The sequence below is a fragment of the Lagenorhynchus albirostris genome, chromosome 7, assembly GCF_949774975.1.
Source record: "Lagenorhynchus albirostris chromosome 7, mLagAlb1.1, whole genome shotgun sequence".
In the NCBI taxonomy this organism is placed as follows: Eukaryota; Metazoa; Chordata; class Mammalia; order Artiodactyla; family Delphinidae; genus Lagenorhynchus; species Lagenorhynchus albirostris.
Window position 1 is genome coordinate 50,575,923 of NC_083101.1, and position 25,154 is coordinate 50,601,076.

The window sequence follows — 25,154 nt, forward strand, 5'->3', positions numbered from 1 at the left end:
TAGCTCAGTGCCAAGCTAAACAAATATTCACCAACTAAATAACTGAGTGAACGCATGGAGGTACAATTAGACGTATGTCGTATAGCCCAGGCACTGACCACACCCTTAAAATTGACAAAGCCACAATATGAAAAATTAGCTCAGGAGAACTAGAATGTCACCTAGACAGCCTATATTTCAATAACCAAATGCACCCTGATCCATAATGCAAAGCAGATGGCAGCACATCTTGGATGAGGAGAAAGCACTTGCATAAAAGTAACAGTAGTTCCATCTTCTCTCCACTGGGAAATAAGTACAGTTAGACCTTCTGATTGAACCCAATTCCATATAATTCCTTATATTCCTTATAATTGGACCCAATTTATATCTCTGGGTGTCTACGTGTATATATGTCTCAGGAATTGAGCAAAATCAATTCAGGAGGACAAAGGACCTTAATATTACAGTCCCCAGGGACCACACCAACCTCTTTTTCTTCTCTCCCTAGTGCTATGTGTCTCAGGGGTGATGGCGTCCATGCAGAGGGCGAGCCATCTCATCTTCCTTTCATAACAAAAGTCTCAGACGCAGTGAACTGAACTCACCGGAAAAGACAGATGTGCCATCTGGGGGAATCTGACTCCCATAGGGGAAAATAACTTCTAACCTGGGTCACCCTTCGACCCAGTGCTTCCTTTATCAGGTCTTTTTAGCTACTGAGTAGATTATTAGTGAGTTATTACCCCCCTGTGACAGCCTACCGAATAGTTAGCTTTTAAAACATGTTCTCCTAATTTGACAGTTCGGAATATGTCACCCCCTCCAAGTAGATCTCATCCCTTCCTGACAATTTTGAGTTCTGTGGTCAAGAATAATTTTTGAAGTTATGACTTTATTCGTCATTTTATTTCCAGTGTTCTGCTCAGTGCCCAAGGGATCGATTTGTTTTTCATTTCAAAATGACTATGCACTTTCCAGAAAAAAGTATTCTTGAGGCTATAGTTCAGATTCTATATTCAGAGGTGAGACACTCTGGAGGAGACAAGTTGGCTTCTGGACCACTAAATTAGGGAAATCATGCTCTATAATTGTTTATTTCCATTCATTTTTCCCTTTCCAAAGATGGCTGGGTTTATCTGTGCCACTGGCCCCCATTATTCTACTGGATAATTGAGAATTTTCCATTTTAACGTCATAGGCACCACAGTATTCAGAGGAGAATGTACTGGTTAGGGTCTGACAGACCCTAGAGAGAGACAATCAGGGTGAAAATCCCAGCTTTATTCTGCCACTTACTGGTTGTGTGACCCGGAGCAGGTTAACTTAACCTCTCTGTACCTCAGTTTTCTCATCTGTAAAATGGGAGTAATAGTACTACTTCATAGGGTACTTATAAGAGTAAATGAGTTAATAATTCTAAGTGCTTAGAATGGTGCCTAGAACATGCTAAGCACTTAATAAATGTTAGTTCTTGTTACTAGCATAGCTTTTAAAATGCTTCCAACTGGTAATAATTATACTTTGATTTGCTGAATTAATAGATTTCTGGCTAGAATAAACCCACTGGAGTCTGAAAAATAAGATGCTTCCAGCAACCAATGAGTCTAACTTCATAAAACATCAAAAGTCCTGAATAAGCACATGGCATATGTCTTATTAGTGTCTATTAAGTAGATATAAGCCGAGAATCTAACATACATTGCCTGTCATCTTTTTTGGAATCCAGAATGAAGAATTCCAGAATTTTAAATATCTATGATCTTATGCAACATCTTAAAAGCCACCTTTAAAAATCCTTGTTAAGTATCCAGGAGAGGGAAGAGGGGTGGTAGTGATAAAAATGGTCAAGCCCTGAGCATTGGGACAGGAGCCTGCTGACCAGATCAGAACCCGCTGGCCAAGCTGCAGGGAGGCGTGCAGATGACCCACAGATATTAACCCTTTTAACTTGAAAACAAAAGCACCCTTGTGCCCTGAGAGCAGGTGGTCCAGCTCAGACGCTACAGAAACACTGGAAACCCCAGCTTCCCAGCCCGTCATGAACACCAAATGCAACAATGCAGTGGTTCTTATTGCCCCCAAAGGAAACTGTGCAGCAAGTTTAGCGTGTAGCATATTATCCCCTGGAGTCAGTGTTTAGGGGGCTTTCCATGGTTAATCAGGATGCAGAAGCATGGCAAACCTGGGTGGCTTAACATACAGATGCTCCCTCTGAAGTGAATGCTAAACGAGGTCACTGAGAAATGAACAGCTCAGGGATCCACCCTGGGGGCGGGGGTGGCTTGGCTTCTCTTCCTATTCAGAAGCTGCTGAGAGTTTTTGCTTAATTACCTGCCACTTCTTTCTTAAAAGTCATCAAGGCAGATTTGAAATCATTTGCTTTAGGACTTTTCAAGGAAGAAGACAAGCACAGGTGATCTTCTATGGAAGCTGAGGGATCTGGAGGGAAGATCTGTACAAAGGGGTGGGTGGCAATGGTAAATGATTATACATGCTTCTAAACTGAACGAGATTATTTAAAAACTCCAGCTCTCTGAATGGTGCAGCTCATCTCCTTGCTGCCTAATCTTCAAAGCACAAAGGCAGCCCACCAGCACATCTTTCTCTCTTATTTCCGAAGCCACTGCTGCTGGGAAGGAAACACTTCTTCCAGCTCCGTCTACTCTCTGATGCCCAGGCCAGACCAGAGCCAGCTTCAGGATGCTAAGTGACAACACTTCTCCCCGTAAGCCCAGTGCTGGGGGAGGAAGCGACACTGGCTGCCGTGCTCAGTTCTAACAGAACTAAAATCTGATTGGAAATCAGAGGCTGAGGGATTCTGCTTTTGCTAATACAACAGTCACTTCACTCCTTGGCATTCCACTTTTCCCAGGATGTGTTCACATCTGTTAAATTGTTTGACCCTCACAGAGCTGTGAGCAAGTATTAATCACATGTCATCAATGAGAAAAATTAAGATTCAGATCAATTAAGGAAAATGCCTACGATGATACAACCAGTATCTAAAAGAGCTGGGGCTTCCCTGGTGGTGCAGTGGTTAAGAATCCGCCTGCCAATGCAGGAGATACGGGTTCGAGCCCTGGTCCGGGAAGATCCCACATGCCGTGGAGCAACTAAGCCCGTGTGCCACAACTACTGGGCTCACGCGCCACAACTACTGAAGCCCGCATGCCTAGAGCCCGTGCTCTGCAGCAAGAGAAGCAACCACAATGAGAAGCCTGTGTACCACAACAAAGAGTAGCCCCCGCTCGCCGCAACCAAAGAAAATCCCACGTTCAGCAACGAACACCCAATGCAGCCAAAAATAAAATAAATAAATAAAAAAAAAATAAAATAAAGTAAAACAAAAGAGCCGGACTCACATCCACCCTCCACTTAAAAGGGTAGTTGAGTTTGGCTGAAAAACCTTGTCACTGCTAAAATTCTGATAATCCTTTGTTGTGGGCTCTGCCCCGGGCATTGTAGGATGCAGCACTGCTGGCCTCTACTTCCTAGATGCCAACGGCACCACGCCCCCAGTTTTGACAACCAAAATGTATCCAGACATTGCCAAATGTTCCCTGGGCACTGGTTGAGAACCACTGGGTTAGGGTGTTTTGGATTAAGGTGCATTAGGAATAACACTTGGAATGCCAAAGCATCACTCTTCCTATAGACCAACGTAGTTGCTATTGATGACGAGGGCTGCGTAATGCAAAGACAAAGCTGTCTCTGTTAAGCTACAGAGTGTAGCTCCACCAGGGCGGAAAGCAAGGGTCTTATTTCTGAAAGTCGTGGCTTTCTAGAATCTGAAGGGAAGGAAGAGCAGTCAGGGCTTGGGACACATGCTAACCCTTCCCCCCACCCCTTCTTCCCATCTTAAAATGTTACTTATTCAATTTTTGAACAGGCAAAACATTCATATGGTTCAAAATTAAATAGCCATTAAATGTATATACAGAAAAGCTTCCCCTGACTCAAGATTCCCGCCACCCATTTTTCCCCAGAGGCAGTCAATGTTGATAGCTGCCTGCGTATCTGTCAGAGACGTTTTATAAAAGAGCTTGTATTTAAATAAATGCTTCCTCTTAGTTCAAAGTATCGCTGAGTCATGACTTCACTCATGTTTAAAAAGGCGTAAGGGACATCTTCCCTTGCCATGTGGTAAGAGGCAGGCATCATCCTCCCACCTGGTCCCTGCCTGCCTCCACTGAGAGGAACACTGACTGAGACAGTGGATTTACATGACAACCCAGGTCTTAAAAAACAAAACAAAATGAAAACAACCTGGGGAATTTGGGTCAAGGACCCTGTTTGTATCCAGAGTGGTCAGTTTCCTACTAGGTCACGCTGAGTGCTCTCATCACGTGTGCCCGTCCTGGCGGAAGTTGGTTAACAAGATTCAGACCACACCTGAAGTCAGGGTGCTGGTGCCAAAGGTGGGCCCTCCAGACCTCAAGTAGCCTGTGGTAGTCATCAACACCAGAATCTCCTAGTGGGGGCCTGTTGTGGGTAGGCCCAGGATGGAAGGAGGAGTAGAGGAGGGAGGATGACAAGCCTGGAATGACACCTTTGGGATGGAGAGGTGAGAGAGGGAGGAAAGCAAGTGGCAGGACTAAAAATTTCCCATGCCTATCCACGGCCAGCCGACTGGGAAACACTGATCGCTTCCGATGGACAAGTCACCAATTAGGACATCATATGCCTGGACCTTTTCATCATCTTCCTGACAAAGAATTGCTAAGGGACCTGGGATAAGCCATTGAACTACGCTGACATGTTTGTTTTGGAAGGGTGGGGGATGTGGGGTGGGCAATTTCCTCACATACAAAAAAGAAAAAACTCAGACCTCTGGCATTGGTATTTTAACTCGAGTTTAAACCATTCTTAAAGTGAACTGATGTCCTGCTTTCTGCTTCCTTCCTTCCTTATCACCTTGTTAAAAAACATCTCTTCTTCAAACTTCTCTAGTTCCATCAATGGCAGAAAATTTCTAGTAGTTACTCTGACTGGAAACTTTCAGGTCACCCTTCATCGTGGTTTAGACTGTCATTTCATCATGTCACTGATCTCCGAACCAGTGTCATGGTACCTCACTGCCTAGAGCTGCGCTGTCCAACATGGTAGGTGTTAGCCACATGTGCTTATTTAACTAAAATGAACATTTAAAATTCCTTCCTCAGGGCTTCCCTGGTGGCACAGTGGTTGAGGGTCCACCTGCCGATGCAGGGGACACGGGTTCGTGCCCCGGTCCAGGAAGTTCCCACATGCCACGGAGCGGCTGGGCCCGTGAGCCATGGCCGCTGAGCCTGCGCATCCGGAGCCTGTGCTCCGCAACGGGAGAGGCCACAACAGTGAGAGGCCCGCGTACTGCAAAAAAAAAAAAAATTCCTTCCTCAGACACATGGGTCACATTTCAAGTGCCCAATAGCCACACACAGCTTGTAGCTACCGTATTAGTACAGATTACAGAACATTTCCATCATTGCCAAGAGTTCTAATGGACAGTGCTGGCTCAGAACATGAAATCCAAACTCCTCCAACCAGCACGCAAAGCTAGCTGTCACTTAGAGCCAGCCCATACTTCTGAAATCGCCTCTGCTTTCCCCAAACAATGACACGTAGCTTTGTCTAGGTCAGACTCTACTGTCCCTCCAACAAATCACGTTCATCCCTGATTCTGTGCCTGTGCCCATCGGATTCCCCGTCATTGAGACAGATGACTCGGTTAGTCAATGCACAGTCGTCGAATGAGTGGCATTTTCTGCCATGACAAAAAGCAATGAGGCATGTAAGAACTTTTTAATCCCAGCAAAATGTTCTGCTAACAAACAAGTCCAAGAAAAGGACTTTTCCCCAGGAGACTGTAGGGAACTTTGGGCTTGTCAGGACTCGCTAGAGGATTAAGTGAAATGCCACTTGTCTTGGCACTTCACAGCACTTTGAGTTGTTATTTTCTTCACATGGGCCTCCTATCTGTTTTTTTCTCTTAAATAAATTGTATGGATATAGGAAGCAGAGACCAAGCCTTACACGCATATCTTTTGCATCTTCCTCTCCTATCTCACTTCTCTACCCAAAGAGTGCAGAGATTGCAAACTGGCCACCATGTGAGGACCAGATATGATTGATACAGTTTGTTGCTTTTTCCAGAGTGTATTTTTTTTTTTTTTTTTTTTTTAAGAACGGAAAGGTTGCTTTATTCAGGAGGTCAGCACCTGGGGACACGGTGGACTCCTGTCCAAACACTAACTGCAACATTCTGCTAGACCATGAAAGTTTTTAAAAGGAGAATCATTTGGGGAAGGGGCCGGCGTCTTTGTTATCTTCCACTATGTACAGTCTTTCTTCCAGAGTGTATGTCTGAACAATTTTGAATCAGTTGCCAATCTTTAACAATTAGGAGATTTTACATCAGAATCTACATTTTTGGTTTCTTGAGAAATCAGTTATCTGGCAACCCTGGGTGAGGACTCATGCAAAGCTCTATTAGCTAGCGTTTAAGGCCACTGGTTCCCTTTATAAAAGGAACGTATTCCCCTGTTTACCACCTTCCCCCTGCTTGTTTTACTCCCTTGTTACCTGCCTGGCCCCTTAAAGCCTCTGCGTTTACAATTCTTGTGGAAGACACCCAGTAAATGAACTGAGAACAGAAATACTACGCTCTGTAATGAAGCCAGACAGCCCTTAATGCCTGTCTTCATGGGCGTCATGTTTGTTCTAAGAGCTAAAACCAGAATTCTTATCTCAGCCATTAGCTGAAGACATTAACCTTCCCAACTGATTTTAGCTACTCCTCCTGGGCTTGTCAGGAACTGATAGTGGATTAGAGAAATGGTCAACTGGAAGAACAAAAAGCAGTCAGCCTAAACAATCACATGCAAATAATTGAAACTCAGAGAGCATAACAGTGTTCCATGAACTCTGAGTGTTCCCTAAAAACACGTGGACATCACAGCACTCACGATGCTGAGTGTTGCTGGCAGCTGCCCAATGCATCTTGACACAGAAAGCCTAAACCCGCTCATTAACTCTAACCCATATTGATTTCTCCTCTTTTGAACCTTTGTTATAGACTACTGTGTTCTAAAACTGTTTTCATGTCTTGGCTCTCCCACTCAACCGTCAGTTCCTTATAAACTCCCTTGATATCCTTCTCATGCCTAGCACCCAAGATCAGAGTGTTCTGAACCTGGATTGGCTTCAGTCACAGGTAAAATCCAATTGCTCATCCAACAACTCATTAAAAAGGAGCATACCCCATGGTCAGGGCTTCAGGGTTGGGAAAGAAAGTTAATTTTAAAGTATTTGTAAAAGGGACAATAGTTAATGAAATGCAAGGGACAATAGTTAATAGTTAATGAAATGAAATAGTTAATGATAAGCCTTGATGACACCCACCTAACCTGTTATCATTCCCAGTTTTCTGTCATCTGCACATTTGCAAAGTATAAATTTGATGTCTTCATGCAGGTCATGGGTAAAAATTATGAAGCTACACAGGGCCAACTCGCATCATGTCAGTAGAGACAAGAATGTTCCAGGTACCTTTAAATCAAGATCCACTAAACTTGAGAATTCTCCGTATCTGCGACCAATTTAATGATTCTTTCATGATAGGAAATGCAGTTAATTTGACATAAACTCTATCTTTATGAACCTCTGCAGGTTTGTAAAAGACATGTGTTTCTTCTCTAAATGTACATAGCTATATGTTTACAAACCCATGCTCAAACTATGCCGAGGAACAGTCTCACATCTGGTTTCCAGAATGTACCTTTTCCTCATTTCTGAAAATAGGGATGATATTTGCTCATCTCCTGCCTTTTGATAAGCCTTCCATTCTCCCGATTTTTCAAAGCTCACACTCAGTGGTTTCCCTATTCTAGCTTCAAGTTCTTTCTTCTGGGACATGGTTCAGCTGGGCCTAGAGACACACATCTGCAGTAGCTAATGTAACTCTTACTATCACCACTCCTAACACCACCATTAACACCCATAGAGTCTGTCATACAGAGTGAAGTAAGGCAGAAAGAGAAAGACAAATACCGTATGCTAACACATATATATGGAATTTAAGAAAAAAAACATGTCATGAAGAACCTAGGGGTAAGACAGGAATAAAGACACAGACCTACTAGAGAATGGACTTGAGGATATGGGGAAGGGGAAGGGTAAGCTGTGACAAAGCGAGAGAGAGGCATGGACATATATACACTACCAAACGTAAGGTAGATAGCTAGTGGGAAGCAGCCGCATAGCACAGGGAGATCAGCTCAGTGCTTTGTGTCCACCTAGAGGGGTGGGATAAGGAGGGTGGGAGGGAGGGAGACGCAAGAGGGAGGAGATATGGGAACATATGTATATGTATAACTGATTCACTTTGTTATAAAGCAGAAACTAACACACCATTGTAAAGCAATTATACTCCAATAAAGATGTAAAAAAAAAAAAAAGACCTTTTGCTTAATGGGGAAGAATTCAGTTGAATAGTTCAGCTGAGCTGTTAACCTGTTGGCAAAGCAACACTTTCTCTAAGTGATCCTTCTTCCTGCTTTGCATAGTAACACCATATTAACTGAGGGCTAAAGTTCTAGGCACTATGCTGTGTCTTGGTGCTTTTCTTACAGAGAGGGTCCTCCTCTTCCCTTGCTAACCTTCCTTTTAAAATCAGAGGTCATCAAAAAGGTCCCTATGCCATCACACATAAAAAAAAAAAAATCATTGATTTTTTTGGTCCTCTTAAGTTTCCTGCATCTTCTCTTTATTTTTCAGAATTATTTGCTATCATACAATATGATTTTTAGTTTTTATAACCTTCCCAACATTGCTGAGTCAGATACCCTGTTAGGGACATTCATCACAGAATCATACCTATAATATTACTGAAAACCTATTTTACTAATTCTTGAGCAAGACACACTCAGTAAACTCCAAGATCGCATGGTCACATGCCTTCTATTACTTTTGCATTACTAGAGAGCTCCTGGAAATCAGAACACAATCAAGAATCACAATGCATCTTGAGGCTGACTGAGAAAACTGCCTGAAACTGCTCTGAAGGAATGCCAGGCTGACAGTTTGACCATCTCTGTGTTGGTCCCATGTATGACTGAATTTACAAAGAGTCTTGGGTAAATGAGATAGGATTTTGTTTTCCACCTGTGTCTGAAAATAAATAATTCTGTATTGCTGCCTCTGTTCAGATTAACAAATTTTAGAAGCTGTAACATGACACTTGTGAGCTCATGAATCTTTAACCTACTATTCCCCAAACACATCACCTCTTTGGATGGCAAGCTCTCTGTTTATACTTCTAGGTTTGGCTGAGTAGAAAAGTCAGAAGAAAAGATATACCAGGAAAAAGGCATGTTATTCCACATGAAAATGGAACAGGAAATACATCATGTTAGTTCCATGACCTAAATCTGTGGTCAGATCACACGGCTCATGGGACTTGATGACAAACTTCTTGCTAGCTATCCATTACAGAGTAAAAGGCAAAAGGAAATGTTAAGGTGTATCAAAGCTTCAATACACAAACCTTCTACTCCCCAGAGAGGAGGAGGGCAAGGTCTTTTAAAAGCTAAGAAGCTAAAATGTACAGTCCATTTAAAATCAGGAACAGCAGTGCTTGGGAACATATATTACCCAGTAATGCTTCTGAACATTAACTTGGTTGCTAGGAACCAAGAATTTATCGAAGTCAAAGAGTGGTCAGGCAAGATACTCTGGGAAGTCTAGAAAGAGATTTTTGTGAAATGGGCTGAAGACATGGAATCTGAGAGGCTTAGAAAGGGGTGAGATGCAATTCCAGGCTAAAAATCTTCTTTAAAGGTAGAAGATGTTTGAAATTATGGTGGCAAGTAGCAAGTCAATAAAAAAGATTCACATAGTGAACAAAGAACACTGCACACACATAAGGGCCTTCTTCTTAGGCATAAAAAGGGTTTTCAAGTAACTACCTTCTGTCAGTGTTCTGTATCATGGTAACTGTGGTGGGCAGAAAAATGGCGCCCAAAGATGTCCATGTTCAAATCCTTGGAATCTGTGTATATGCTACATTATGTGACAATGAGGAGTAAGGGTGGAGAAGAAATTAAGGCTGCGAATCAGATGACTTTAAAATAAAGGGATTGGGCTTCCCTGGTGGCGCAGTGGTTGAGAGTCCGCCTTCCGATGCAGAAAACACGGGTTCGTGCCCCGGTCCGGGAAGATCCCACATGCCGCGGAGAGGCTGGGCCCATGAGCCATGGCCGCTGAGCCTGCGCATCCGGAGCCTGTGCTCCGCAACGGGAGAGGCCACAGCAGTGAGAGGCTCGCGTACCACCAAAAAAAAACCCCAATAAAAAATAAAAATAAAATAAAATAAAGGGATTATTCTGGATTATCCACGAGGGCTCAATGTAATCACAAGCATCCTTTAAAGTGTCAGAGTGACAGGGCCCGATAAAGACTCAACTGGCCTTTGCTGGCTTTGAAGTCGGAAAGAAATCATGATATAGACAATGCAGGCAGCCTCAAGAAGCTGGAAAAGACAAGGAAATGAACTCTTCCCTGGAGCCTCCAGAAAAGAATGCAGCCCCGTAGACACCTGGATCTTGACCTAGTGAGACCCATGCCAGACTTGTGACCTACAGAACTGTAAGAAAATACATTTAGGTTGTTTAAGCCACTAACTTTGTGGTAATTTGTTACAGAAATAGGAAACTAAGGCGGTAACTTACATACAAATGCTTTGGAGGAAGAAAAGGCTTATGGCAATATTAGCATTCTAAGCAATACAAGTGTTCCTCTTTTTGAGCTGAAAAAAGACGATAACACACTCACTCACCTTTTTATAGGTTTTTTCTTCGTTTTGTTTCCCAGGTGCTGCATCTCCATTCTCAGCAGCAGACGACATCTACAAGAGAAAAATGTACCTATTTGAATTTCGATATTCTACTCTGAAATACAATATGCTAATAATATTGTTACCTGTTTTGGTTAATTACATTTTTGTTGTTATGCTGTTGTCTCCAAGAAAGGAAGAGATTTCTCAGAATACTAAAAAAAAATTCTGTGTTCTCCAGTCTTTCCAAAATAAAGTTTTACATATAAATCATTTTGGCAGCACATTTTACTCCGTATGCTCTAAGAAAGAGGCCATGGAAGTCCAAGCCCAGATCATATGTGTATAAGTTTCTTTCTACAAAGCCTTAAAAAATTAATTTCTTTCCCCTATTCTTCTGGTTATATATACTTCCTGTAAAAATATCTGGAAAGTACCAAAAACATGAATCAGAACAAAAACATTACCCAGTTCTACTGCCCTTGGGCAACCCCACTATTCACATTTTGGTATGTTTGTTTCCACCTTTTGTTCCATGCACTTTCATACTAAAAATATTATGATACTATCTTAACACAGCATTTTTCGCTGAACACTTATGTAATAAGCATTTTCCCATTTGATTATAAAAATCTCAATGTAAGAATAATTTTTTCTAGTTGCAAGAGACACCACTGGGTGAACACAATTGCGCGTTAATACTTTAGTTAACAATGCCAACATTGAAGGACAGTTGAGGTGGATCAGGGGTTTTGTTTCTACAAATAATGCAACAGTAATGACCGTGTGCTTCTACCTTTGTCCACCTTTAATGTTTTCTTGTACTAGTTTCCTAGAATTACTAGGTCACTAAAAAATCAGAAGCTCTTACCACATATTGCTAAATTTCTTTCCAAGAAGAATACACCCATTCACACTAACAGCAATGAGTGGAAGCTGGTTTCATTACACGCTTAGCAATGACTATTATCATTTTAACTCTTTGCTAATTTGACAGGTGAAAGGAAGCACCTCCTGATTTTAATTTGCATCCTTGAAAATTATTAGCGAAGGTTAACATTGTTTGCATATCTTTTTTTGGTTCTTTGTATTTCTTCTTTCAACTTTTCTATTATTTTGCCCACTGGTCTATTGGGGTCTTGGGTATTGATTTTTTACCTATTATGGCTAGTAATATTAGTGGTTTCCTTATTGATTTTTATGTATTAAGGTTATTAATCTGTTCACAAGCACATTATTAGTACTTCCAAGCTACTGTCTTTTAATTTGTTTTATAATTATGACATGGAGAAGTTTTACATTTTTCATACTTAAAACTATTGACTATTTTTGTGATTTCTTCCAATGCTTTTAGATAAAATTTTATTTTTCATTGGGAGGTATCAGATGTTTAAACATGCGCTCCTCTCATCTTTTAATAATAAGGTTTTTACATTTTCTAATTCATCTGATTTCTTAAAACCAGTTACCTATGTGGTAAACAAGGATAACTACATAACTCAGGGCGCCATGATATTTAAGGGTCTTATCTTAAATTGCAATGAAGAGCATTCTATACACCATGGAGGAGAAAACTTCTGACTTTCTCATAAGGCTTTGAAGCACATTTTAAATCTTGGGCTTTCAATAAACATAGTATGCACTAAACCTAAGGATCTGCCAGCCATTTCTCTGTACTGGAACTAAATGACTGCCATGAGCTGGATGTGACTAAAAACCACCCAAGAAAATGAAAGAACGGACCATGGCAAGCCAACCTCACCAGACCTATGACTGCCCACCAATCCAAGCATTCTCTTAGATAAACTTTCAGTTCCACTTGTCTCCATTCAATCTGTCCGTATTTGAATATGAAGTTTTCAAGGACAGATGTTTCATACACTACTGCTTCCCACACTGTATCTGCTTAATTTATTTAAAGAATAGTTGATTTTTCTAGTTACTTCATAATATGAGTTTTGAATAATATATTAGTGGAATTGGAATACTTGAAAGGTTTTACAATATCAGGCTCAGGGTAAAAACCAAACCCAACCCTGTATCATTCCCCTGGAAAGCTCAAATTACATAATCACTGTAAGAATATATAAGGAGTTATCTGATATTTGATCCCTATTTCTGTATTAGAGTATGTTTGTGCAATTTAGTATGTACTACCACTAATAAGAGTAGGATTTTCCTTAATCTTCAACTGTTTGACAGAGCCCACAGAATGAAGACTTCCCTAAAGAATGGCATTTCAGTAATTTCACTTTTAAGCCTTTGCAGCCTCTAAAACCGAAAAACTTCAAGAGCAATGCTGAAAGGGCTTGAAAATACAGTCTTAATGAGGGGTTGACAAATTGGCATGAATGAAGGACGGATGATGAGTCTTTTTTTTATTACTTTGTAAATCATTCCTGACTAGACAGTAGAAAAGAAGTGGGTAAACTTAATATATTTAAAAAAAAAACAATTCCCTTTAAGCAGCACAAGCAGATAATAATGTTAAAAGCAGACCATGAGACATCACCTGGATTCAAAGGTTTTTGTTTGTTTGTCTCTGTTTAACAAAGGTCACATGGACTTATTCACCAGGACATCCATGTAGGAGAGGCAAATGAGATGCTTGGGGATGCTCTGGTCAACTGCAAATGGCTATTAAAATGGTCACAGTGACAATTACTGTCTCTTCCTAGACTTGCTATGTTCTGCACTCGTTAAGGTGCATCATTTATAACTATGAAAGCCAAGGTAAGTATGGATTAAAAACATTGCTTTTAAAAACATTATAATCATATATATTTCTACATATGCAAAAAGGAAGGAGGAAAGAAATTCACAGAAGTACTGGTAATTATCTACAGGTGGTGGGATTGTGAATGCTTTGGGTTATCACGTTAATATTTTGCTATATTCTCCAACTATGCTGCAGTGAGCACTGCTACATTTAGAAATAAGGAAAACACTAATGCTAGTCAAGTATTTAACCATACACAGTAATTAATAGCAGAGACCACATCTCCTGGGTTCTGCCCCTTTTGGCATGCCAACATCCACAACATTTCCTGTTTCTATTTGCTTGCTGTTTGTTTTCAATTTGATAATGTCAAAGTTAAAGGCCATGAACTAGATACATGATTTAGAGTATTTGTGAATATAAAACAAAAGAGTAAGGGCTTCTAATGAGTCCGTTGGAATTAATTAAAAATATAGACCGTACTGCCTTACCTTTGTCAATGAAATGGCAAGTCATCTGTAACTGGTCGTGATGAGTGGCCTATTCATTGTTGAGACTGTTTTCCTTCCCAGGTTCCTGTTAAAATAGAAATCACTATTCATTATTTATTCATACCTCTGCTTCATCTCCCAGAAGAGATCAGAGGTGGCTATAGGGATACACACAATGCAATCAGTTAAAGCTAAAATAAAGAAATGTGTGTATAAATAAAGGGAAGATAAAGGTGAGGAACAAGATGGTGCCAGCAGCATGGGCTGTGCACAGAATGTGAGCCGTGTAATCCTGTATAGTTGTTGAATACCCTGGTCAGTCTCCAGTTTGACTCTGAGATTCCTAGTGGTCACAGCAGAGGAAGAAATAATCAGTTACATAAATGCCCAATGTTCATAAGATAAAAACAAGTCAGTTGCTCAAATGAACCACATTGGGGATTGAGGCTGCAGTGGAAGTTTCTCCTGTGGGTCTTCAAAAAAGAGACCCCACGTGATGTGTGGATAATTTTGCAGTATTATCCCTGTGATAAATCAACTGTGATTTTCATGAAGGTTGGTTCAATAACACAACTTCAAAGACAGTTCAACAAACCTTTTTGCCCTATGTTTTTATACAAAAGAGATACTTGCTTATGGTAACCAATTTTAAAAATACAGTTTAAAGTAAAAATGAATAAGGTCCCACCAGTATCTCCCCAATAAGATAACCAATGGTAACAGTTTGTTGACTGTCCTTCCAAAATCTTCCCTATGCTTACACACACACATGCACACACTTATTTCAGCCACTTCTATCAGCATTTTAAAGATATTTTTCAAATCTATATTATATATCTCTCTCACTTAAAAATAACTGTATCAGAACTTCCCTGGTGGCGCAGTGGTTAAGACTCCACGCTCCCAGTGCAGAGGGCCTGGGTTCAATCCCTGATCAGGGAACTAGATCCCGCTTGCATCCCGCAGCTAAGAGTTCGCATGCCACAACTAAGGAGTCAGCGAGCTGCAACTAAGAAGCCCACGAGCCACAACTAGGAGGAGCCTGCCTGCCGCAACTAAGACCCGGCGCAACCAAAAAAAAAAAAAGTTACAAATGGAATCCTATGGTGTAACCTTTAAAAAAAATAATTGTACCATATTCCACAAAATGGATACACCATCATTTAAGCAATCACTCCCTCCTGGCCAAACATGCAGACAGTTTCCAGGTTTGGCTACCGTAACCAGAGAAGGAATAAACAGACTTACATAAACATCTCTAATGTTCTAGTACTTTTATTTCTGTGGGAAAGAATCCTGGAAATTGATCCAAAGTTGATAAGTGCATTAAGTATTTGAAGGACCTTTGTTACATTCTTTTCTGTAAAAAGGGTGAAGCAATGAGTCCCACAGTGCATAATGAGTACCTGCTTAATGACATACTAATCAGCACTGGATGTTTGCCATCTTTAAAATGTTTGCCAATCTAATGGGCAGAGAATGACACCTCAGTCATTTTAATTCACGGTCTCTTACCACTAACGGGACCTATCCTCTTCACAGCTTTACTGGTGATTTACATTTTCAGTTCATTTCCTTTTGCTTATTTTTATACTGTGCTGTTTATCTTTTTTTCTTTTATAATCAATCTGTAAGATCTCCTGGTATGTTAAACATTAACTGTGTCATATGAGCTGCAAGCTATTGTTCATCTTTTGGCTCTGTTTATGGTGCCTTGTCAGGTAGACATTTAAAATATTTACATAGTCAAATCTACTAATTTTTCCTAGATGGACTGTGGATTTACTGTCTTACTTGGGAGAGTTCTCCCAAGCCTGATGTTACATGTATTCTCCTGTATTTTCTTCAAATACCTTTATAGCTCATTTTTAACATTAGATCTTTGCTTCAAATGGAATCTAACCTCATCCTCTCCCAGATGGGTAGCTAATTGCCCCAACATCATTTACTTTACAGTCTATCTTCTTACTGGAAGGACATGCCTTCATGCCTCCTTTAGCAAATATTAAGTTTTCCTATATACCTCAATATATTTCTAGGCTCTCTGTTCCAAAGACTTACTTGTTGATTTCTAAGCTAATATGTTGTCTTAAATGCAGTAACATGCTGCTGCTACAAGTTCCCCACACTATTTTTCTTCCAAGTTTATATTTTTATATGGACTTGAAAAGCACATTGCTTAACCTGAAAACACGCCCACCCCACCAGCCCCCTGCCAAGTTGGAATTCTGACTAGAATTATATTAAAGTTATATACTACTTTGGGAAGCATTAATATCTTTGGAATTTTAAGTTTTCTTATTCAAATCATGGTATAGTCCTCTATTTCTTCAAATGTTATTTTATATCTTTTACTACAACCATATTTTTTGTTTTTGTCTTATGTCTTACTAAATTCATTCCCAGATACTTTAGTTTGTCATGCTTTTAAATAGGGATTTTTCTATTTGCATTTCTAACTGGTTATTAACTCATAGAAAGAAAATGATTGGGTTTCATCTATTATCTTTCACCCAGTCATTTAATCAAATCTTCTTACAGAATTTTAAAAGATTTTAGGCAGAGTCCCAATCACACTACCTGCAATATTTACACATCGTACTTCTACTTCTTTTCCTATTACATTCAATGAACTTCCAAATAAATGTTGAATAATAGCAGTTGAGTAATAGTAGTAGTGCTTGATATTTATATTATAATCCTACAGTAGTCACCATCCTCTATAATGGTCTTGTTTGTTTGGTAGCATAGTAGCTTCTTTCTGCTATGTTCTACTTCACTTTTTATTAGGAACGTCTACTGAATTATATCAAATGCATTTTCAGCATCAGTTGATATAATCATAATTGTTCTTCTTTATTCTACTGTGCCAAATATAACATTGAGAAATTTCACAATGAAAAATTATATATTTCTAGAAAAACCCTAACTTAGATTTGATTTGCTACCATTTTTAAAAGGATATTTTCATAATTGAAATTGAATGATTTTTCTCCCATCTTTACCAGGTTTGGGTATCAAAAAATTAATACTTTTCATAAAATTGGATGGCTCTTTATATGCACTTAGTTTTTGGGGATTATTCATTTCTTAGAATTTATAACCTTTCTTTGAATCAAATTTTCATAATTTAATTCTGTTAGAAAGCCATCGATTTCCTTTAGATTTTTAAATTTATTGTCATAAAGTTAACACATAATATTTTGTTACTGAAGTCTTTCGATTCTTTTGGGATCCAGGTAATGTCTTTTTCTTTATTCTTGATGGGGTGTGTGTGCATGTATGCATATGTGTGTGTGTGTGTGTGTGTGTGTGTGTGTGTGTAGACATAAAATGTATATGTATTATATGTTCCATATATATGTTATAAATATGTATTTTTGTTAGTCAGACTTCCCTTTTCTATTATTTGTTTTTGTGGCCATTTCCATTAATTTTAGCTTTTAATATTTTCTTTCTTTGGGCTTTAAAGAATTTCTTAGATGCACTACTTAGTTTATTTTCACTCTTTTAAAAAGATAGTATTAAAATCACTTAGGCTACAAAGTATTCCTGAATATATTAATGATTTCCTCATAAATTTTGATGTGAAGTGTTCTGTTTAATTTCCAAATAATTTGTAATTTTGGACTTGATTTTCAATTTGATCCAGGAATCATCTATAAGAGAGTTTCTTAACGTTAAGTATTTATATTTTAATTATTAATCTTTTCATTCATTGTTATATTCTTGCTTATTGCACTGGGATCAAAATATGGGATAAGTAAAATTTCCCCTCCCACTCAAGTTCAAGTTTTTTCCTATGGCCATAGAAACAATTTTTTTAAATGTTACGTAGACACAAGAGGAAAACGTGCCTGTGCCCTGTTTCTAGGGTAGAAAAACACTATATTATTGCCACCTTATAACATTGTCTACTTTGTCAAATTATGAAAAAACACAGTAAAATTCTCTGATATGGTTATAGGTTAATCATATTCTCCTGTATTTCTACTTTTTATTTTTTGCCTTAAAATTTCCGTAACTATGCTGGCCGTGTACAAAGGATATATGTATGTATAATAGTGTCCTTGCGAATTGTACTCTTTATCTGCAAAAGTATCTTTTTTTCTTATTTAATAATTTGGGTCTTGGATTCCATCTTGATGCTAATATCCTCACTTCCTCCCTTTTATTTGCACATGCTTGGCATCTTCTTGTCCATTTTTTTATCTTCAGCTTTTTTAGTTATTGTCATTTGGTTTCAGCTGTGTTCCTGACAAACAGCTTAAAACTGGATTTTTTTTTTTAACCAATCTAAGAGTCTTTGTCATTTGAAAGGGGACTTAACAAATTCACATCTATTGTGATTAGATTATATTTGGTTTACTTGCATCATATTTGTTTACTATTAATTATAGTTATGGTTCCTGCATTTATTTTTATCTATTCCTTTCTTGCTGGGTTAATAAAATTTACAATTCTATTTTTTCCCATTAATTGAAATTTTTTATTCCACATATATTTTGCTCATAATTATCTTTCTATTTTTAAACCATTAAGAGTCTATATATTTCTAGTAAAAAATAATAATAATAAAATGACTTTATGCCATCCCACTACCCAGGCATTTTTCCTATGGTCTATTGTGCTAGACGCAGACCTGTGCCACCCAGATCTCCCCTCAAGGAGGGCAGGTTGCTCACCACTAAGAGTGTGGTCAGCAGACGCCTCCGGCTGCCAGCCCTTTCAGGGTCTGCCTCTGCAGGGAGCCTCCTCTCGCAGGCCCTGGCCTCACTGAGGCTGCACACAGCCTGTGACTGAATGATGGGGCAGCTCCCCACTGAGTTGGCCCCGGCTTTGTGGGTCCTACATGGAAGTCTGACTTCTTCCTCTGCTTGCCTGACCATGCTTCCCCCCTCCTCCTTTCACAGGTTGTATCACTCTCCAAACTGTGTGGCTTAAAACGACGGAAATTCATCCTCTCACAGTTATGGAGGCTGAAAGTCCAAAATCAAGGTGTCAGCAGGGCCCTGCTCCACCCAGGCTCTGGACTGCATCCTTCCTTTCCTCCTCCTAGCTGCATGGTGGTGGCCGTTCATCCTGAGCGTTCCTTTGCATGCAGCTGCATCACTCCAGTCTGTGCCTCTGTTGTCTGCCTTCACGTGGCATTTTCCTCTTTTTATACGGACACCAGTCCTATTGGATTGGGACCCACCCAATGACCTCATCTTAACTTCATTACATCTGCAAAGACTCTATTTCCAAATGAAGTCATGTTTCACAGGTACTGGGGGTTAGGACTTCAACATATGTTTTTTTGACCCCTGAAAACATCTTGCACCCAAAACTCTGTCCCAGTGCCTGCTTCTAGAGAGCCCAACCCATGACATCTGTTCTCTTCCTCCCCCGCAAGAGGAGATATATGGAATATTTTCACTCTCTCAATGACTGCTCCATTTTGAACCACTAAATAGCTCCTCTTAGTTGACACAGCTCTTTTTTTTTTTTTTTTTTTTTTTTTTTGCAGTATGCGGGCCTCTCACTGTTGTGGCCTCTCCCGTTGCGGAGCACAGGCTCCGGACGCGCAGGCTCAGCGGCCATGGCTCACGGGCCCAGCTGCTCCACGGCATATGGGATCTTCCTGGACCGGGGCACGAACCCGTGTCCCCTGCATCGGCAGGCGGACTCTCAACCACTGCGCCACCAGGGAAGCCCGACACAGCTCTTCTTAATGAACAATTTATAGCTCACAGTCATATTATTAACATTTATTTGACTTGACCACAAGTTTTACAAGGTTCATTGCTCATCATTGTTTCTTTGACTCTTCATCTCCTCCTATCCGAACACCTTTTTTCTGATTCAATTTTCATTCAGTTGGAACAACTTCTCAAGTAGTTCCTAAGAAGTGGCGCATGGATGGTCTGCTCTGTGTCATTCCATGTCCAGAAATGTCTTTCCTTTGTCCCCATGTATAACTAGATCTCTTGGATTCTTGGCTCCCAGACCTTTCTTTCATCTCCCTATTGCTATGTCACTGCTGTCTTCTTGCTTCCTGGCTTACAGGTGAGTAGTTTCACGCTAGTCTGATGCTTCTGTCTCGGTAACTTATTGGTTTTCTCTGTCTAGAAACCTATGAGAGTTTTCCCTTTGAACACATAGTTCAAAAATTCCATAAGGACAGATGTGTCTTTTTTCATCAATCCTGCCCAGCAAAGGGAAACTGACAAGAAGCTGTTACACGGAGATCTGATGACTTAAACCATGAATAATACGTAGGCTCTCTAGCTGAGGAACAAACAGACTTCATATCCTTCAGGCAGTGCTCTCTGAAAATTATTTCTCGTGACCAACCTTTTGATAAGAACTGGACAGGGGACCACTCAAAATTATAGTCTCTGGCAAGAGCCTGGAATGCAGAAATTCTAATGGCCAAGTAAGGGCATAATCATAAGACTCAGGTCTCCTTAGGAGATGTGTTAATATGTAATCTGACACGAGACTCCCTGTTAGAACTTATTTTCTTAAATTATCTCTGACATTAAACAGAGCCAATTAATAGTGTCATATGATTAGATTGTTGAAACACCAGCTCAGCTAACAATAATACATGCCAAGCAATGAAATTTTTTTTGACTTGATGATGGCTTATCTATCTTTTCTGGTATTTGGTATCTGGGTTTTGTTAGCATAAGGAATAAATAATTTATACTATTTCAGAGCCTGCTACCTTTCTATGCTTTCATTCAATTGGAGGGAAGGAAAGACTCATTTATAGAGCAACAACTATGTGTGAGATGCTGTCACAAAAAAGATTTCATTTAATCCTGCAACGAATCCTTTGGCATTCTTCAATTTAGCTTGTGTGATTCTGACACTTGTAATTGACTGTTCTATAACATCCATGGGACGCAGTCATTTTTAATTTTGCTGAGGCTCTCGCTGTGAGGCTGGTTTGTAGAAGTGAAGCCCTTAGTGGTGAAGAAATATGGCAACTCCCAAACCCCTCCATCTCAGCCTGGTTTGCTGTTCTCTTTACCAATGCTGAGCATCAGAACCCCTGGGGAGCTTTCTGAAAATTCAGGTTCTCAGGCCATGCACCAAAACAACTAAATCACTGCCTCTGCATGGTGGGTCTGGGGAACCAGTTTTTTCAGTATGCTTCAAGGCCTTGGGTTCATCTAAGCTACTGTAAGCAGTAGAGGCAATAAATATGTTTTATCACTTCAAGAGAGATGTTAGGGTCCAGGAGGGAACACAGAACCTATTCTGGGTATGTTAAAGAAAGAGAATTTAAGACATGGAATTAGTTATAAAAGTGACGGGTGAGTTAAAAAGCTAAGCAAAAGATGGTGATGAAATGCAGAGACTAACATCGGCACCCCAAGGGCTAGAGGCACACCAAGGGAAGGGGTGTTACCAGACCTCAAAAGTCGGAGGGATCTGCGGAACATCATGGCGAGGGTGAACTGGAAGAGGTTGGAACTACAGAAGGAGGGGGTATATTTGGAGGCATGGTGAAGACAGTCACTGTTGCGGATACTACCCAGGGCACAGAGAGGGGGATACACTCTAGATTCTTCCTCAGCCCCTCTACCCAGCAATCCCTGTCTATGGCTCCCATGGGGCCAGCCTACTGAAAACCATGTGACACAGGGAGCCCGAGAAATGTATCCTCTAGGAATGCCTGCCCTGTGACACAGAACAGGAGAAGAGTGAGGAATGGCTTTGAGACAAACAGGCCAGTGATGGGCTACAGAATGAGACACAAAAATGAGATAAAAATATGAATGTGGGAAAGCAGATATGAGCTAATGATATGCACAAGATACATGGTTCCCAAAGAAAATGTGGATTGGGAGGCAGGCTAGGAGCTGGTACAAACATTTCTATTTTTATGACTCTGGGGATTTCCAAAGAGCTTAAATAGATCACTACAAAGTAGCCAGGGTCTACTGCAGCCTCTTCATTAAGCGTAGGAGTGAGGCTGTGACTTGGGACAATTTGCCTGGGGTCAAGTCAAGAGGTGGTGGGGTTGAGACTTGATCCAGAGCTGTCTGACTTCAAATCTACTGCTCATTCTACCATACCACACGCTCCCTCCTAGTTATTTGACAAAATGTTGGAAGACTGTCTACTAAATATTGCATTGCATTTTTCAATTTGTAAAGGCAATCAGGAGGTTAGCTGACAATATTAACTTACATAATTATTTCCTGTAAAACTTGTTCGACATCAATGAGTCTCAACCTGGAGGGCATTTCTGAGTTTACAGGGTGGTAGGGGAGCTTTTTAAAACTCTACAGTTAAAGAATGGACTTGAGGACATGGGGAGGGGGAAGGGTAAGCTGTGACAAAGTGAGAGAGTGGCATGGACATATATACACTACCAAATGTAAAACAGATAGCTAGTGGGAAGCAGCCGCATAGCACAGGGAGATCAGCTCGGTGCTTTGTGACCACCTAGAGGGGTGGGATAGGGAGGGTGGGAGGGAAACGCAAGAGGGAGGAGATATGGGGATGTATGTATATGTATAGCTGATTCACCTTGTTATAAAGCAGAAACTAACACACCATTGTAAAGCAATTATACTCCAATAAAGGTGTTAAAAACAAAAACAAAAACAAAATCTCTACAGTTACCGAAGGTTTTAGATATATTATACTTGGGGGTCATATTCGAGTTAGTCAGATGCAACCCTTTCAACCTTTAATTTCCCAGCTAGGGCCATCGAAGTCAGTATTTTAATTTGCCACAGACGAGTTTGCTCCTCATGCAAGGCCAAATGAGGGGGGAAATGACTAATTACCAAATTACCCAACTAAGTAGGCCAACCTATAGATACAAGAGGCGAAGGGCACTAGCCATGAGTCCTTACTGATCTTCCCATAAAAACAACCTCTTCATTAAACACCAATGAAGCAACACAACAAGGACTAATGGGAAGAACAGTGCAAGAGGCCTCTGAAGGCTTTGGTTTTCGGTCCACCTCTTCTACTGATTCTCTATGACCTTGGGTCCTATCCACTTCTTTTCCATCACGCATCCTGCTGACTCTGTTACATGGCGCTTCTGGTTTGGAGCCATCGCCAACTTTCTTGGGTAGAGCCTCCCCTCAGATCCTCTTTGGAATGAGGAGACTCATTAATCATTTGATCATCATGAGTACAACCTGCCCTATGGGAACTGATCTTCCACAAGTTAGCCAAATTCAAGTGTTTTCACGCCATTCAGGCTATCTATGGTAACCTTTCCTAGATCATTTCCCAATAGAGAAAGCAATTAAAACACAATTTGGGCCTTGGTCATGTCTGCCTGTTAATGTTAATCATTTCTGTTTAAATTATGCTCTTCTGAGTTCATGTTATCTGCCAGCAAACTAATTCACTTTTTCATGCATTCATCAACATCGTTGAACAGTACATGTCAGGCTATGATCTTGGCCCTGGAGCCATAAAGACAGAAACAGATTCTCGTCCTCAAAGAAGTCACATCAGCAGAAGAGACAGACATGGGGACAGGTACAATACAACATGCCACGTGCTTTACTAGGGTTCTTGGAGAAAGAGCTGCCCAAGTCAGCCTGTAGGGACCATGGAAAGCTTCATTTATGAGGAACACTGAAACTGAGCAGTTTCTGGGGGGACACAAGGTTGAGACGCAGAGGGTGAGGAAGATGCCAGGTGCCATGGCAGCTTAAAGAAAGCCCCAGCAGGACGAAGCATATTTAACACATTTTCCGGCGTGTTCTCTGAGATCTTGAATCTGGCATTTTAAGAATATACCCAGAAGCAGGCTTAGGATGTTACTTATAGGGTTACAGACAGACATCCAGATTGCTCATTCTCCCTATGGTCACAAACCCCTGCCTAAATAAAAATAAATCTGTAAAAAATGTATATGGTTTTCATGAAAACCTAGAAAGTCATCCTTAGGAAAATGTCAGCCTTGTAAGTAGTTTTGCTGGGGAGGTAAGAAGTATTGTAGTCCTTCCCGTGCACTTGCAAGGGGTTTGATACTCTTCTAATGTGGCTTTGGCAACAAACAACAATAACAGAACAGACGGGAAAAACCAAAGGCTTAAAAATGTGATAGGTTATTTTCCAAGGCTTAAATATAAGCAGCGAGAATACACCAAACTGAAAACCATCCTTGACAGATTTTCCAAAGTAGAAATACCTATATTTTTCAAATGGGAAAAATTTTGTTTTATTAAGAAATCATAGGCTCATATTTCTTTCTTTAGAATATTTGCATAAACTCTCAAAGAAATGCAAAAGATCTGCATGTTGAGTATCTGCACAAAGGAGGCCACCTATACACACATATGTTCAGACATATGGTATGTTACACATTTGTAAGCTCAGAAGCTGTAAAAATAAAACTGTGGTGCTCTTATATTCAGCGTAATGCTCCCCTATTCCTACTGATGAAAATAATTTAAATGAGGTTTCGTTTCATGTATCTAATATTTATATAACCAAGCTGCTGCCAAAACCAATTCCAAACGGTGGCACCTGCTCGCTATGAATCCAAATGGAGACCAATCAAAACAAATTGCAGGGCTCTTACGGTCTCTCACGACACACACTCATCAACTCTCAGAATGGCTCTCACCAAGTGAATAAACAGAATAGCTATAAATGGCGATGACAAAAGGCTCAGCATAAAATGAACCACTCGTAATTCATTTTCCCAGCAAAGGTTGTGCTAAAAGAATTCATACGTCTTTTCAAACCAAGCCTTCACTGCAAACATTACACAGAAGAAAGTAGCCCATGGAAACAACTGTGACGGGTGTGTTGGTTTCAGACCAGTGCAACTCACAGCCTTTCAGGAAAACACCATGATTGTACAATCTTCTCCTGCCCTGGTTTTCATGTTAAATACACAAAGACCTACTGTGTGTTTGTGTGTGTTTAGGGGTAGGGTAAGAGGGTTGGGGAAAGAGCTGAAAAGTCAGGAGAGCAAATTCATACATGGTCATGACACCTGGGCTTCCATTTGGCACAAGGAAAAGCCTCTATGAAGACTTCACAAACATTGTCACTTTTTTGTCTCTTCCCAGAGACATCTGGGACCGTCACTAAGAATTGCACATAGTTGGACTTTCTACCTCTATATAATGCTTACATTTTTTCTTTCCCTGGTTTTACTAGACATTTGATA

The 25,154-nt window shown here is 40.3% G+C and overlaps 1 protein-coding gene across 3 annotated transcripts in view; it reads right to left on the reverse strand.

The window, feature by feature from the left end:
• PIP5K1B (phosphatidylinositol-4-phosphate 5-kinase type 1 beta) overlaps positions 1–25,154 on the reverse strand; it is a 328,239-nt gene that overhangs the window by 206,769 nt on the left and 96,316 nt on the right. For all 3 annotated transcript variants that reach the window (XM_060155008.1, XM_060155009.1, XM_060155006.1), the window contains exons 2-3: positions 14,003–14,087; positions 10,796–10,864 (exon numbers count right to left, since the gene is read on the reverse strand). In XM_060155008.1, coding sequence (XP_060010991.1) covers positions 10,796–10,845 — 50 coding nt within the window. In that variant the 5' untranslated portion in view covers positions 10,846–10,864; positions 14,003–14,087. The remainder of the gene's footprint in view (positions 1–10,795; positions 10,865–14,002; positions 14,088–25,154) is intronic.